Below are 16880 nucleotides of genomic sequence, written 5' to 3' on the forward strand. Positions count from 1 at the left end.
TTCATTATCAAATAGTTTTAACTGTACCTCCTGCAGCATCTCACTGCAGACACGTATTTGCAGAATCACCCTTCACACTTTACTTCCATGAGCCCAGCTGAAAAAATCCATAGAAACCATTACGTGGTTCTGTTGATTCCTAATGGTTTTATAATGTGTTTTGACTTTTTGATGGTAGAATGTAATTAATGGTTTAACAGGTGCCCAGTGGGCGACTCTAAATGCAAATGGTTTTCTAATGGAATCAAAAGTTGTTCTATATGAAACAAGGAGAACTGCTGAGTCATTATTCCATGATAATGTGTCACATCTCCTGATTTTCCCAAGTCGTGGCTTTCTTGAGGGCAACAACTGCGATGAAGCCCTCAGGCCAAAAAACACATCAGCTAATCAAAGCTTGTCTTACAATGAAATTTCAAATGTTGACTACTTAGAACAAAAGATAACTAACCTGCTCCACAGCACACAGGAGCATAATCTGTAAATCTTAGTGGAGCTAATCTTTGGTTTTGGTATTGAGAGTTTAGTTTTCTCCATCACAAAAAATAGAGATTATTCTCTCTTTTGGACCTTTGTGAGCTCATTGTGGTACGAAATGTATGTATTGTCTATCATCATCATGTGGGTTGTCCCATGTCCATCATCATCATCATTACCATCATCATTATCATGTGTGTTGTCCTGAGTCTGTCTTCATCATGAGTCTATCATCATCATCATCATCATCATGTGAGTCTTTTATCATTAATTCTTCATCATCATAATGTGTGCTGCCTCAGTCCATCATCGTCACCATCATCATCGTCATCATCATCATCATCATATGTGTGTTGTCCTGAGTCCATCATCATCAGCATACACTGATCAGACATACCATTATGACCACCCCTTGTTTCTATGCTCATTGTCCATTTTATCAGCTCCACTTACTGTATAGGTTCACTTTCTACTTCTACAATTACAGACAGTGACGTGTATTTCTTTGATCTTGCTTTCCCAGTGGTTCAGCACTCGTGAATCTAAAGTTTTTTTATTTGTGTTGGATGCTCTGCTTAGTGGTTTTCTTATTAAGTTGAATTCCTGCTCTTATATTAATTGAATACCAGCAGTTCTTCTGCTGTATTATCATCACATCATCAGCTCAGTTCCTGTATGTATCCAGATGATTCTCCATGGTGTCCTCAGGCTCATCCAGATGAATATCCATGAGCTGCTCATTTGCTTCTGCTTCTGCTTCAGCAGCCGTCATCTTCAGCTTCTCAATCTCTGTTTTCATATTAATTAATGCCTTCAGTTTACCAGCTGTGTCATATTTGATATCAGTTATTAATTTTCCTTACTCGCTCAGAGTTGTGCTGTTTGCAAAGTATTTCAGTAACTGTAATAGTAGCATCTGCTCTATCAGTGTTATCCTGTATTATTGTGTATTGTTTTCCATTTAAATGTGTGTAGTTTTCTTTATAGTGATTGCACATTGCAACCTCCTAGCAACACCCAAGCAACCACTTGTCAACATTTTAGCTACCACCTCAGATACCAAACACTTTGCAACGCCATAGCAATCATGTGGCAGCAGCTTAACAACCACCTGTAATACCATAGCAACCACCCCGGACACCATGCCAACCACCTAGCAACACATTAGCAACTACCTTGATGTTGAACTGTCAAGTCACAAAGAAAATATGTTGCATGCAACTTGCAACCTTTAACTACAGACGTTCATTTTCCCATCAAAGTACGCTGGTCATCAAAATCTGTTGATGTCTGTGAGTTCAGTTGTGCAGAGATTATCAGCGCTTACAGAACAGAGAACAACTGAACGTTCACAACAAATTAGGAGTGAAATAGTCCACAGAGGCAACACCAATCGAGAACATATGAAATGCCCATACAGGTTCTGAGTGGTAGGTACTACTACCAAAAAAAGGATACTAAACATATTTAATATCAGGCCTCATACATTTGGAGTAGATACATCAATGGAATAGAAAGAACAACAATAATTCTGCTGTAATTATTAAAATTTATTAAAAAGCAAACGGTACAGAATCACACTTCAGTTATGTGATGAAGCCTTCAAACGAAAGGAGATATGACTGTAAAAAGATACTACACATGATAAAATACCACGATAACAACTACAAAAACAATTATAAAAGAAAAATACATCTTAATAAATTAATAAACTCTTAGCTTAGATAAAACATGCAAACTGTTCCAATGTGATTATATTTTAAAAGGAGATAAATTAAACTACATCAGCACTACTCTTGCATATTTATGATGAAAGTACAATGTTTATTACACTATAACAATAAAATATTCTGTGCTTAAGCAAGCCAGTATCAACTGTTTATAAAGACAGAACTGAAAAATAAAAATATTAATAGTGACAAACAAATGAAGATGTGCAAAAATATTCATTAAGCATGAACCTGATTTACTTGTGAAAAGAGAGAAAGAGGTTTAAAACACACAGCTGAATAATTCTAATGTAAAACTCATGACACTCATCATCATGCTCCAGCTTCTGTCACTGCTTGTTCTCCTCATCAGGTCTAGCTGTGAAATACACAGTGATGGACATCACTAATGAGTCAAAGCTCAAGTTCATATATTAATAGGGAGTATTAGCTAATATTGAAAGGTCCATCTGAGTGTGTTGGTTATAAGTGACCCACAGGAAGACTGGGAGTTCTCACCTTGAGCTCTGTAGCATTTGACCCCCAGCACAATGGTCACCAGCAGATACGGAGACACTGCCATTAAACTACTGAGCAGACTGAAGACGGAGAACGAAGCTCCTGAAACACAATGAAATAACTGCAGTGTTGTAAGCGTTGGACGGATGATATTATAAAATAATAAAAAATAAATAAAATACAAATAAAAAACTGAAATGCTTTCTGTTAAAATCAGCAAACCTCTGACTGAGATCCTGCTCTGTGGAGACTCTCCTTTCTCTGGGTGTTTACAGTGGTAGAGACCTTCATCTGACTTTGAGACAGTACGGATGGTCATCTCTCCTGTAGTCTGAGTCTGGAGGAGTGATCCATTCTTATAGAACTCAGCTGTGAGGTTTGAGGGCTTTGGGTCACGATATAAACAGCGCAGAGTCAGAGGATCTCCCTCAGTCACAGGATGAACAGGACTGTCCAGAATCACAGCACCATCTGCAGGACAGAGTAAGAACAACACTGAAGAAAGAATTTGTAGAGAATACAGGAACTATAACTCAGAGATCTCTGTACTGACAGATCTAAATATGTAAATGTGGGATTGATACAGATTCTTTATGTATTTTCACACAGTAAAATTGTCAGTAGAAAAAGGTTTTCAGTAGTTTAGTCCTGGAGTAACTTCCTCTTTTACTGGTACTACTCTGTCATTTTACTTCCATCTGGATGGCCTTTAAACTGAAAAAAGTTGCTTAAAGGTTGCTTTAAATTTACTTGATTCAAATGTGAACATCCACATTATTATAATACATTACATCACTATATTTAATATGTATAAGTACTTAGGCTGATGTAATGTATTTCATTTGTGTGAAAACAATGTCCAACTCATCAATGGCCTCATTCAATATTCAAGTTTGGTTTATATTCATATGTATTTAGAATAGAGGGCATTCAAAAATCCAATTAAATTCATTCACTAGAGCAGCATGCTTCTACGTATTGAAGTATAAGTGTAAATAGAAGTGCACAGGGGGCAACAGGGGAAGGAGACACACACAAGAAGGGTATTGCACATACTAGACAAATACACCAGACAACAAGTAACAATAAATAAAAAAGTGTCACCAAACATCCAGATGACTGTCAGAGAAGAATGAGATAGAGGGCAGTAGTTGCACTGACATTACACTGTGTAGTTAAGTGTAGTACTATGTAGAGAAATACAGGAGGTCAATGTAAGAGATCAAAAGAGGGGAAATACAAACAGTAAACTATTGAACACTACAGTGTAAAGCTGCAATATATACACACTTTCCCAGAACAGTTATATTTATGAGATACATCTTATAGAATTTTCTAGATAAACCGTGATACAAAATGTCCCTGTGCTGTGGGAAAAGGTGCAAGATGCAATATATTCAATATAAATATAAATAGGGAGTACAGGGCCAATCAGTGTTAGCTGACGGGTGATGCACACTGTGCTGCTTTGAAAGTTCTTGCCAGAGGGAAGTCAGAAGAAAATAACATCAGCTGGGAGAGACGCATCCAAGATGAGAGACTGAGCCCTCGCTCAGCCTGGGAATGCATGAATGTCCTGATGATGTGTGAGATCAACGCCTGTGGTTTTGGAAAAAGTTCTGACAGTTCTTTGATCATTTTAGTCCTCTATTTAGTCTCCTAGTGTGTGTATCCATATTAAACACTTCCTGAATTGGGAAACAGTGGATACTCAATCATTTATTGATCCTGGGTGGTAGAACTTTCTACACTAGCAGCACGTTGGCAGGAGGAGAAAGAAAATCCAGAAAATCAGTGAAGCGAGATCCCACAGGCTGATTAAAGGGCCGATTACAATGGCAGCTGATAAAACATTGTGTATAGTCCGGGGTCGGGCACTTCAATCAGATTTGGTGTTCTGGGAGCGTCTGCCTGTTACTAAGTGACAGCAGCGTCATAACTGTCAGTAAGTTGTGCTAAATATTGATTCGATATGTAGAGGCAGAAAGTTCTGTGATTTTCATTAACTAGCAAGTGTGGTGCTACCAGAAATAAACTAAACTACACTGTGATCTGTTTATTTATGGTCACACTAAGTTTGATCATATAGTTCTGGGTACTCAGTGACTACAGTCATTACTGAAGGACCGCCTTCCTTTTGATCTAACTGGTCAGCACAGAAAATACACCTGTGACACAGACTAGCTGGCTGCTTTGAGTTTGAGCACCTGGAGTGCTCTGTACAAAAGACAGCCAGACTTAACACAGACAGCAGAGCATCAAAACAGCGTGCACAGTGGTTTTACCTCAATCTGAAAAAAATGTGTCCAGTGTAATCCCCCCAAGGCTGCCGTATGCTGGACACGCCAGGAGACAGTAACCACAGACAGTGACACCACTCAGCATCTTTCTATTACCGTACCATATTAAACCCAGACCACCAATCCACAGTAAGTGGCTTGAACTTTACAGTGGGAAAGATGTGGCTGTAAAGTCTTTAAGATAAACAGACAAATGAGTTGATTTGTTGAACCTTTTAGCTGGAAAACAGCAAGTGTGTGAAACTTTATTTAACTGATTCCAAACCTAAACGATGTTGAAAGTTTTACTCTAACAAATCTATATGAGCTGCGCTTTGCTACATCTGCTCCCCAGGCAGTGCCGAGCTTCTGGTAGAGTGTGCTGTAGTCTTTAACCAGCTTTAGTGGTCTTTCTCTGCTTCCTTCATTGGACTAAAAAGATAAACTCTGACCAAAACAAAAGATGCTGGCTCTTCACTGCCCTCTAGTGGAGCACAGAGCTCAGATCTCTCATGGTTCTTATAAAACATGAATAATGATGAAGAAATGCTTGTTTGCATATTGAAAATCTTTATTTACTATTTGACTTTTAAGCCTATTGAATATTTATAATACTCCATTAACTCTCAGTTTTCTTTGACAATATGACCACATGTGACACAAACATTGAGGTTTGTACAAAAGTGATGCTGATGAAATAATACAGACTCACTGGTCACTGTGATGTTGACAGGATTGCTGCTCTCTCCAGATTCAGACTCACACCAGTACACTCCAGTGTGGGATGTGCTGAGGGAGCTGATGTTGCATGTAGATCCTGTAACTGATCCCAGGCCTGATGAACAATCTGACACCTTCTCACTGTGTGTGTATCGTCTCACTCTCCATCCAGTAGAGTCACTCTGTCCCTCACAGCTCAGTGAGAGAGAGTCAGCACTAAAATGTTGAGCTCTACTGGGACTGACTGTCAGAGAGTGTGAACGAGTCGTACCTGTAAAATACAGACTCTAGCATCAATATATACACAAAACAAACTGCCAAAAATACATAAATAAATAAATTACTAGCACAAATGCATCAAATGTCTCTGCAGTAACCAAATCTCATATTTCTGTGTACTTTAATGTAACAAGTCATAACTTTATTACAAGGTAATTTTGGACAATTTCTATTGGTTCATTCATCTAACTAACATGTTTAACGCACGGTAAATGATTCATTCAGCCTTATGAGTCCATTAAACAGCAGATTAACCTCACAGTTTCCATGTAAATGAGTCCTAATGGAACTTAAAGGGCTAGAGAGACACAACAAACTAACAGGCTAACAAATTTTCAGTCTTTCAGTTCAGTTCTTTATAGGGATCTTCTCATCCCTACAGCACAGTCTGATCATTTCATTCCTGCAGTGTTTCAGCCTCACACATAATGCACAGTGACTCCAGTGGGTGGAGCATAATGACATTAATAACCTCAGTTATGATACTTTGTTTGGTTGATTTTCTAAGTGAAAATAAGTGAACACATCCTCTACAGAGGACACATAAATATGGCATATGTCCTGAAATCTTAGTGCACCGATTCTATTTATCTGCTGAATTTAAACTGTTAGAGGAAATAAAATTAAAAAACAAAATATAAAATTTGCCTTTTTTCCTTTGGCACAAGCCCCGTTTTTTGTGCTTTAAATGTGCAGAACTTTGTTCTCTGTAGAGGATGTTAACTTATTTTTAACTTTCATCATCAAAGCATAATTCGCATTTGACTGTATCTCTCTCTCTCTCTCTCTCTCTCTCTCTCTCTCTCTCTCTCTCTCTCTCTCTCTCTCTCTCTCTCTCTCTCTACTGATGTACAGAATTGTGCAAACCTTAGGCCCCTGAATTATAAAATATATTTGAAATGCTATTTAATTGGGCAGTAAGCATTCATTTACTCAGAAAAGCCTCATAACAAGAACCAATAATGTTAATACAATAAGAAGTCATTTTATGTCTGATTGTGTTTTTATTTAACCATTTCCAAACTTCTCCAAACAAACCTACGCGCTGGCTGGAGGACGTAAGGCAAACCGTTGTGTATAATGCACCAAATACTTTTTTAAAAACAAAGATTTCTTGTAATGAATTAATGTTTATTTGTATTTATTCTAATGTTACATGATGTTTCATAAGCAAAAACACAGCTACTGCCCAAATGAATGTAATGTTTTAAATAGGTTGCTTTAGGTGCACAAAACTTTGGGACAGTATTAAATAAAGAGGGTAAGGCAGGTGTAAACCTCACAACACACGGGTAACAGAGTTTCAGAGATGAGCCAAAATAAAAAGATACGGTTTATCTTTCTGAGCAATTTTTTTTCCAATTATCTAATTATCTAGTTATTTAAATTGTTCTTGTTTGGTTTTTTGCAAACAGCTGAAACGTATTTTTTTCTAATAAACCTAATTTGTAAAGGGGCTGAATAATAATAATCATTTTGATTGTGATTGTACATGCAGTCTGTTTATATTTCATATTTACCACTATATCATGTCAACATTACATTAAAACATGTGTAGCTTCACTGGTGGTTTAGGACAGAACATTAAACTGTTGTAATTCTGACCGCTGGTTCCCGTCACCACCACTGTAAAGACATAATAAGTGATTAAGTTTTTCTCTAATGCATCATTCCACATCAAAACATTCTGACTCTGTTCACATCTGAATGACTAAATTACGCCAGAATCAGAATAATATAAAAATATATAGTATAATTCTCCTTTTAGGCAGCGAGTCAGTCAAACCAAAACTAGCCATGTGACACTTTATACATTCCTGTTCACACAGCAGGCTTGATCTGAAGTTCCCACACAGCCTTAATAAAACTTTTAAATGTTAAAGCTGAACTGATCATGAAGCTCTGTATATTAAACCTCTGCTGTCTGCATCCAGGTTATAGTCCATGTTTAGCACCAGATCAGTAGCAGAAAGTTTTCTACTCACCAGTGACGTTTATCCAGAGAGCATCACTGTAGTGAGTGTAGTAGACTGGGGTTCCTCTCCCAGCTCTGCACCAGTACTGTCCTCCATCAGAGACACTGACTGAGCTGATGGTGTAGGAGTGTGTTTCAGTCTTGGTCTCATTCTCAGGGCTCTGTGTGTGTTTGGACCAGTAAAACCTCCATCCAGCAGACTGATCCAGCTTACAGTACAGAACCACTGGATTTCCTATCAGTGCAGCTCCTTTATGGCTTGATGTGAGTTCAGGTTTAGGTTTTTCTGCTGTTGGAGATGAAGCACACAGTTCAGACTAAACTCCCACCCTAAACACTCAATTTATCTACCAAACAAATCAGTTTGTTGTCACAAATCCACTTTTCCCAGAGTTCAGTTAAAGATTGAAACCCCATGCTAAAGTAACACACAGAAAGCTTTAAGAACAGAAAAATGTCCAAACCTCTGACAGAAGCCACTAAACACACCTTACATATAAAAATACAGACAGCCCTGAAGGGGAAGACGACAAAAAAGAGAGTTGCTGAAGTTTCATCCACAGTTTTTTCTACTTCTGAGGTGCACTAGACAGGTAAGGTATGATAAAGAACTGGCTAACACGTTTAACCAGCAGCAGCAGCTGTTTTTTCCCTTACCCATCAGGAATCAAGGGAAATAGTTTTCACCAGGTCTCTGAAAGGTGAGGGGAAAAACAGCCACGCCCTGCTGATCAAAGCTGGTCTATAGTGCTAATTGTAGCCACAGTTGTAGCTCACAGTGATTTCTTTCACTTAGTCCTCAAAAGAGGAAGAGGAAAAAACGCGGCTCCCCTGCTGGCCAAAGATAGCATAGCATGCTAAGTGTTAGCTAATATTTTATTATACTGTTCTGAGTTTTTAGGTTTTTGAGATTGTAGAAAAACATTCGGCTGTTTTTGGTTTGTGTGATGGACCTGCGACCTGTCCAGGGCGTATCCTGCCTTCCACCCGATGACAGCAGGTAAAGGCTCCAGATACCAGGGTGTTTGGCAGGTGGTCAGTCGTTCAGGAGGAAGATTCAATATGAAGTTTAAAATATTCAGATGCACCTCTGAGGCTTGTTGACCTGTTTCATCGACTCGTCTTCAACTCTGCAGGTACTGTCGCTCTTCACAACCACACATGCTGCGTTTTAGCGATGCACAAAGTGGTCGTGTAACCTGTAAATTAAGGATGCATATCTTCACCACTAAGGTCGATTCGATACACATCTCGATACACTGCTACCGATACGATATAACTGCGATACTCTGAAACCCCTTGTCGATACGATGCGATACAAATCACTCCTGTTCACGATATGATGCGATTCAAAAATGATTAGATAACGATATGACTTAATTATATGAGGATTCGGTTTGATAAGTGATCATTCGATACAGTTAGTTGAGGTTTGAGGATGTATTGGCCTGACCCATCAGTTTTCTTAACTCAATAGCACAACTCTACTTTACTCTCTAACAATTTAATGGATGTATGCATCTGGTTGTTTTCAATGGAGCAAAACCAATACATAATATAAAAAAATGCATAACTCAGTATATTCAGACAGAGCATTAATTTATTCAACTGAATTATTCAGTTATATTCTCCATCTATATTTATACAAAACGTATAAAACATAAGATGAACAGTTTTTAAAAGTACTGTATTAACAATGTGCACAGTGAAAATTATGATCTGCAACACATACTAAGACTACTAGACTGAACTGCTACACAAGGTTTCAGATAGTTGACTGAGTAGGGCGCGTTTTGCCTAAAGAAACTTGCGATAGACCCGTCACCTCCTTTGCTACTGCTCAGTGTGGCTCAGTGTGGCTCAGTGTGGCTCGTGTTTCAGCAGGATCCGAGGAAAACGAGGGGGTCGCGGCCGCAGAGACGTCCACACCGGGCCGTCTTTCATGTGTGTCGCCAGGTTCGTTGTGCTACTAACGTATTTGATAGCCCCACGGCATTGTTTGCAGATGGCGTGCGTCTTGTCAAGTTGACCACCTCGCTTAAAAAACCCGAGATATTGCCACACGTTTGATCTGTGTGTCTTTGTCGTTGCTAATGCTCTCGTTTCCCTCCAGCTTTGCTGTGTACGTCTGCGTGCTTGCGTCAGTACCTGAGGACACGAGGGGGCATTTCTGTTGCCTCGAAAAAAAAAGAAATGAATAAAAATAAAAAATATGTTGCCTCTGAAAATACGTTAGAATAAGGAATAGATGTGGAAAACACAACACCAGATTGAACCTTGGTATGTGCCGAAGCAGAAAGGCTAGAGGAGATGCACCGCAGATTAAACCCGATGCACGTTGAATCTACCGGTGCAGTCGAATCGCAGACATGTGTGCCGAGTCACCGCTGTGAATCGGTGAATCTCCCCATCCCTACTGTAAATGCATTCGCCCTCCAGTTTAGTGGGGAAATCAATGTGTTAAAAGTAAGAGTCTCTCTCTTTGAGAAAACAGTTCCTGGCGTATTTTGTTAAGCGTTGGTTGCCATAGTAACTGGTGCCCATTTCCGACAGCATGGGCTCATTATAAGACATTGAGTAGCTCAGAATCCGACTCAGCGCGGTAGAAGCTGGTCGCTCAGCTCAGAAGCAGCTGCATCTACTAGTAGCCACACAGGGCTGGACTGGGACAAAAAATCGGCCCTGGCATTTTTGGTTTAGACCGGCCCTCATAATTAGCAGAGCACAGCCGACTTGTACTTTACGGGTACTTGTACTTGTGGGGTTACAGAGAAGAGCGACATGGAAAAAAAACTAAATGAATTAAAACATTATTGGTTAAAGTCACTGGATTCAGTCTTAGCATTATCATATCACAATCACTAATAATATTCTTACCATGTCAATATCCAAAACACTGAATACCAAATATCTCTTTAATCATGGCAACTTAAAAAAACTCCGCTCCTCCTTTCTGCCGCTTCTGCTTCTCCACGCTGCCTCTCCTAACGCGCTCAACACTGAACGCAGCGGGAGTTACAGCGGACCACGCAGAGAGGGGGTGGGGCCGCTTTCGTCCTATATCCTGATTGGTCCACTGTCTATATTGAAGATGGGCCAATGGGCCGCCCCCTCTAAATTGTGGGCCGGGAAGAAAAAAAACCCAACAGCTTCTGCCCCTGAGGACTGTCGGCCCCTGAGGACTGTCGACCCACCGGGAAAATGCCCGGTACGCCAGATTAACAGTCCTGCCCTGCCTGCATCTACTAGTAGCCACATAGCTACTAGCTGCACTGAAGTCCTCCATTTGCTTGGATCGTGTGCTTGACTTCTCTGTTGCGATAGGCTGTGGCTGCTCTGAGAAAGGGGTGCTGGAGGAACTGAAGGCCCATTTCAGGCGCTGGACTTCATCACTGCTCATGCCCGAGTGAGAGAAGCTGGGTTTGGTTATTTTTGCTGGACTGCAGGTGGGGCCAGAGATTTGCACTTTTTTTGTTTGGGTACCCAAAACTATAGAACTTTTTACGCTCTAAATTTTTGGAGATTTTCTTTTTCTGGGACTAAATGGGCACATTCCCCACACACACACACACACACACACACACACACAAAGGACTGAAAACATTGCGGTTGAAGTTTCTTTCTGGATTATTTCAGGGAAGTGATTTGAAGTTCACTAATGCACCTGTTTCAGAGGACAATTGTAGTGTATCACAAATCACTATGAACGTGTTCTCTTATTTTATTTATTTATTTATTTATTTTGTTGTCTTTTACTGAAATGAGGTGTGTAGAGAATTCCTTTGTCGTAGAAGCAGACAAGTACATTCCTGTTCAAGAGAATATATATTTCTGAACATATGATGGTATACAGCTATCAGAACCAGTAAATTAAATTTCCTTCTTTAAAATCTCCACTTGTTTCTTTACTGGGTTACATAGGAGGAAAAAAATAGTGCCCCCACAGGGCCAGGAGCGTATTTTAAACTGCTAGAATAAAAAGACAAATTTGGCAGAACGTTCTGTGAAAGTATAAGGGTCTTACAGGGCACATGTTGCACAGCCATGGATTTGTGTGCAAAATATGATTTTGACCCTGAGTGCACTGCATCTTGAAAAGAGTAGGTCAGGAAGTTACCTTAGCCGAGGTACAAAGAGCATTTGATACTCTTGACAGTGTAATAAACATACAGCATCTTGATGGGACATTGGCAGACAGTGTTTTATGCCAGTTTGAGGAGATTATTACTCCACTTCTTTTGGATAAAGAGCTGACTCACTATGGGAAGGGTCCCTGTTGGCAGGTAGTTCAGCTAGATGAGTATAGCCCAACTACTATTTCAGAAGAACCCCCACCTGATGTAACTGGCGCTAAAGCTATAGTGCGAGTAACTGATGACATGACTATTAACTTTAAAGACCAATTAGATGAGTTGGCTAAACTCTACAATGTCAGTCCAGTAGCGTTAAATCGCCATGCTTTGGGTCAGCTTAGAGAGAGCAGACAACAAAACCCAGTTACCTCTACTCCGGCCTGTAAACGTTCAGAATCACCTACTTCAGTAACCTTTGGGGCTGTGGACACTACCGAGATGGATTCAAGTATTGCCCAAGTGCACACCACAAGCACCACCACAGCATTCCCTGTTCCTACAGATGTCCAGCGTGTGATAGTAGAGCATGTTGTCAAACATGGACCAGAAGTGCAAACTCGTACTCCTTGGAAATTAAGGGTATTCTCTGGCACCTTGCCCAAACCCCCTAATGAGGTAACCTTTAACATATGGCGTTTACATTCTAGACAAGTCCTGAGTGATGCCAGCCTTTCTGAAAGTCACAAACGCCAAATAATACTTGACAGTCTGCTCTCCCCTGCACTGAGTGTAGCATTGTGCATTGGTGAAAATGCAGCTCCTAAAGCCTCTTCAAGAGTTGGAGAATGTCTATGGGAGTGTTACAGGAGGGGAGGAGTTGTATATTCAGTTTTTGGAGACACATCAAAACCAGGGAGAGAAGGCCTCTGACTATCTCTGCAGACTTCATTCCCTTTTGCAAGATGTTGTAGAGCATGAAGGTCTTGCAGGTGAAAATGCTGACGAGCAGTTATTGCCCTTTTCAGAACTTCTTCTAAAAATAAGAACTCATGAACAGGTTACAGTCACACTAGAGATGCAGGCAGAAATAAATAGTTCTATACACTCTCAGTGGTACGACACTGTCACTGGGCAGGACCCTTTTTCTCACTGTGGTGGGACCCTCAGGGGTACATCTCAGGAGCTTAGTCAGGGAACATAACTGAACCATAATCCACTGAAATTATATTTTCTAAGTTGTACTGACTCCACACTCCCCACCTCGCCTGCAGGCTTTTCATTTTAGTGTTCTGTTTTAAAACATTGGTTTATAAAAAGGTACAAATATCTACTTTTCCACTAGGAAAAACTTATTTAAGGTACACAGTTGAACCTTCAAGCCGCTGTTGCACCTTTGAGGATACACTTACATTATTTGTCCCTTGATGAACGAATCATGTACCTGCATGGTGCCTTTATTTCTAACAGTGTACAGAACCTTTTAAAAAGGGTTCTATATAGCACCAAAAAATTCTTCTATTGTTACAAGCTAAAGAACCCCTTTTGCTACTATATAGAACCCTTTTCAAAAAGAGTTCTTGGAGTGTTCATGGTTCTGCACAGTACCATTTTCTTAACTAAAGAACCCTTATGTAGGTCAACTTGGTAGATACAGTTTCCAAATGCGCTGCGTCCTGCTGAGTCACATCAGGCCTTAGTCTATTGCTAACAGCAGTGCAGACATCACCTCCCTAATCCACCACTTCTACCTTACAGTGGTAAACAACAGCAACCAAACAGAAGACAGGATTCACACAAACACAGCCAACACTTCACTGACCAACAGCACCTGCACTATAAAGCCGCTCACCACAGGCACAGCTTCTGCCCAGTGAACACCACATGATTGTGACTTTAAGTCATCAAAGTATAACTTAGCTGTATAAGCAGTTTAGGATAAGTTAGATGTTTGCTTTGGGATTTTGGTCCTTTAGCTTTTGTAGCTAAGTAAAGACCAACTTAACTACCAAATTCACAAAGAACTGACAATTATGACGTTATGAAAATTTGGTATTTTATCTTTGGATGTGTAGAGATCGACATACTCTCCTCTACCGGGGACGGGATCTTACATTTACTCTGAACTCCAGGTCTTTAACCATAGCTGAAGCTACAGATTCAAACACTGCCACATTGATAATGGCCTGAAGCAAAGGCAGTTAGCAACGGTTACTAAGCAGTGATGGCTGGCTGAGGGAGGGCTGAGGACATGAGGCAGAGCTTGTTGGAGGCTATAACGATTTGATTGGCGATAATTTGGTGACGGCACTCACAGGAACTCAAATTTGACAATCTGAGCAAATGCAGATTAATTTAACATTCTGTCCTGTTGGATTGTGATCAGTCATCGTGGTGTTGTGGTGGTCGTTGCTGCTGTAAAGACGAACACAGGCTGTGGCGATAAACTCACTTGCACAGAAGCAGCTGCTGTAACTGATGAAGAGACTGACTCAAAGTGGGAGCTGCTGGTACTTTCACTGTTGAGTTCTGACCTTTTCTGTGTCTTTTGGAAGAAATAAGCAGTGATCTGTGTTTAAACAGCTTATTAAAGTAATCCACTGCAGCATCTCACAATAGTAGTGAATATATATTTAGTGTATGACTGAAGATCAACACTTTAGGGAGGCAGTTAGTGTTTTGATTGAGTTCTCTAGCAGGACTGATCCTGTATCAGCAGTCTCACTGCGCTCTCATTAATAACTGTGTAGGTACACAAATTAATTATGCGTGTGCTCGCATCTTTTTAGAGATGAAAAAGAGTTATGAAAGGGTAGTTTAATGAAATGTATACCATTTATATATAAAGGCAAATCAACATTTTCAGGTGGTCCTGAAGAGGCCGAACAATTTTAAAGGTGTACTTTATGTTTTGAAACATCTTTTTGTTTCCCACTTTTCCTCGTATAGCATCTACATTAATGCCCTTGGCTGATTCTCTATTATTAGGGCCATGCAATACAGCTTGTTGTTTTTTCACAGTTTCATTTTGGCTGACTTTTTGTATTGCTTTGCTCAGAGTTAAATCAGGATCTAGCTGCAGAAGTTCCCACAATCTGTGGCCTCTGATTCCCACAACAATTCTATCCCTGATTAGCTCTTCTTTCAGTGTGCCAAAGTTACAGTGCTCTGTGAGCTTATGTACTGCTGTGATAAATGCCTCTGCACTTTCACCCTCTTCTTGGCATCTGCGACTGAACTGGGCTCTCTCGAGTATGACATTATGTCTACCTACACAGTGCTGCTCAAATGCTTGTACAACTGTGTGATATTTCTTTTTGTCTGACTCACTCAGTGGCAGCACTGCTATGATATCGTCTGCTTCATCTCCCATAGCGTAAAGTAAGGAGTTGACCTGATAGTCCTCTGGTTTTGTGCTCAGTCCTGATGCTAGACGAAAGCGTTCAAACCGCCTAATCCATCTTGGCCACTCAGCTGTGTTGGAGAAGTCGAAGGGCTCTGGGTGTGTTATCTGTACGGCTGCAACCGCCATTTGTTCAGTTCTGTGTGTTAGGAGCCAAATCAGAGGAGGAGAACACACTGGCTGCCTGTGTGAAGCTGCACTGCTCTCCCCGAGTTTCGCGCACTTCCCTTAGTCTCCTCAATTCCCCTTCGAGCCACAGCTTGACTCCACTCACTGTACACATGAAGTGGTAAATATACGTGGCATTCACTAAACTGCCCGCTTCTGACACCATGTATAAATACAGCTTACATTAGCTAACACAGAGACAAGACCAGCCACACCGCTTGAAGTCCATTCCTCTTTTTCTTTTATTTCTTTTCTCTCCCCGTACACAGCATTCTGGGTAACGTAGTTCCCACCAGTACTATAATAATCTGGACTGTCCTTTTCCTCTTTGGCCTGGAGGACACGACGTCCATGATTTCCAAAAACTATCTGAAATGTGGACTCATCAGACCACAGGACACTTTTCCACTTTGCGTCAGTCCATCTCAGATGAGCTCGGGCCCAGAGAAGCCGGCGGCGTTTCTGGGTGTTGTTGATATCTGGCTTTCGCTTTGCATGGCAGAGTTTTAACTTGCACTTGTAGATGGAGCGATGAACTGAGTTCACTGACAGTGGTTTTCTGAAGTGTTCCTGAGCCCATGTGATAATATCCGTTACAGAATGATGTGGGTTTTTAATGCAGTGCCAACTGAGGGATTGAAGGTCACAGGTATTCAATGTTGGTGTTCTGCCTTGCCGCTTACTTGCAGAGATTTCTCCAGATCATTTCTCCAGATATTATGGATTGTAGATGATGAAATCCCTAAATTCCTTGCAATTGCACATTGAGAAACGTTGCTCTTAAACTGTTGGACTCTTTGCTCACGCAGTTGTTCACAAAGTGGTGAACCTCGCCCCGTCCTTGCTTGTGAATAACTGAGCCTTTCAGGGATGCTCCCTTTTAACCAAATTAACCTGTTCACCTGTGGAATGTTCCAAACAGGTGTTTTTTGAGCATTCCTCAACTTTCTCAGTCTTTTGTTGCCCCTGTCCCAACTTCTTTGGAACGTGTTGCAGGCACCAAATTCAAAATGAGTGAATATTTGCAAAAAACTATATAAGTTTATCCATTTGAACATTAAATATCTTGTCTTTGTAGTGTATTTAATTGAATATATATTGAAAAGAATTTGCATATCATTGTACTCTGTTTTTATTTGTTTTACACAACGTCCCAACTTCACTGGAATTGTTGTTGACTTTTATTTTAATGTTTTGTGGCTCGTTTACACGTCTTGGTTGGTTTGTCGTTGTGCTTAATTTCTTTGTGAACTTTGTGGACTTGTTTGGTGGTGGTGGTCA

At 40.4% G+C, this 16880-nt stretch overlaps 1 protein-coding gene across 2 annotated transcripts in view; it reads right to left on the reverse strand.

The window, feature by feature from the left end:
- Nucleotides 1-16880, reverse strand: part of LOC108415343 (carcinoembryonic antigen-related cell adhesion molecule 5-like) — a 653433-nt gene that overhangs the window by 488966 nt on the left and 147587 nt on the right. Inside the window, exons 7-8 of one of the 2 annotated variants that reach the window (XM_037547413.1) lie at nucleotides 7969-8247; nucleotides 5697-5975 (exon numbers count right to left, since the gene is read on the reverse strand). The exons of the other annotated variant lie outside the window; for it this stretch is intronic. Of the exons in view, the coding sequence (XP_037403310.1) occupies nucleotides 5697-5975; nucleotides 7969-8247 (558 nt within the window). The remainder of the gene's footprint in view (nucleotides 1-5696; nucleotides 5976-7968; nucleotides 8248-16880) is intronic. 2 annotated transcript variants of the gene reach the window in all.

The sequence above is a fragment of the Pygocentrus nattereri genome, chromosome 2, assembly GCF_015220715.1.
Source record: "Pygocentrus nattereri isolate fPygNat1 chromosome 2, fPygNat1.pri, whole genome shotgun sequence".
In the NCBI taxonomy this organism is placed as follows: Eukaryota; Metazoa; Chordata; class Actinopteri; order Characiformes; family Serrasalmidae; genus Pygocentrus; species Pygocentrus nattereri.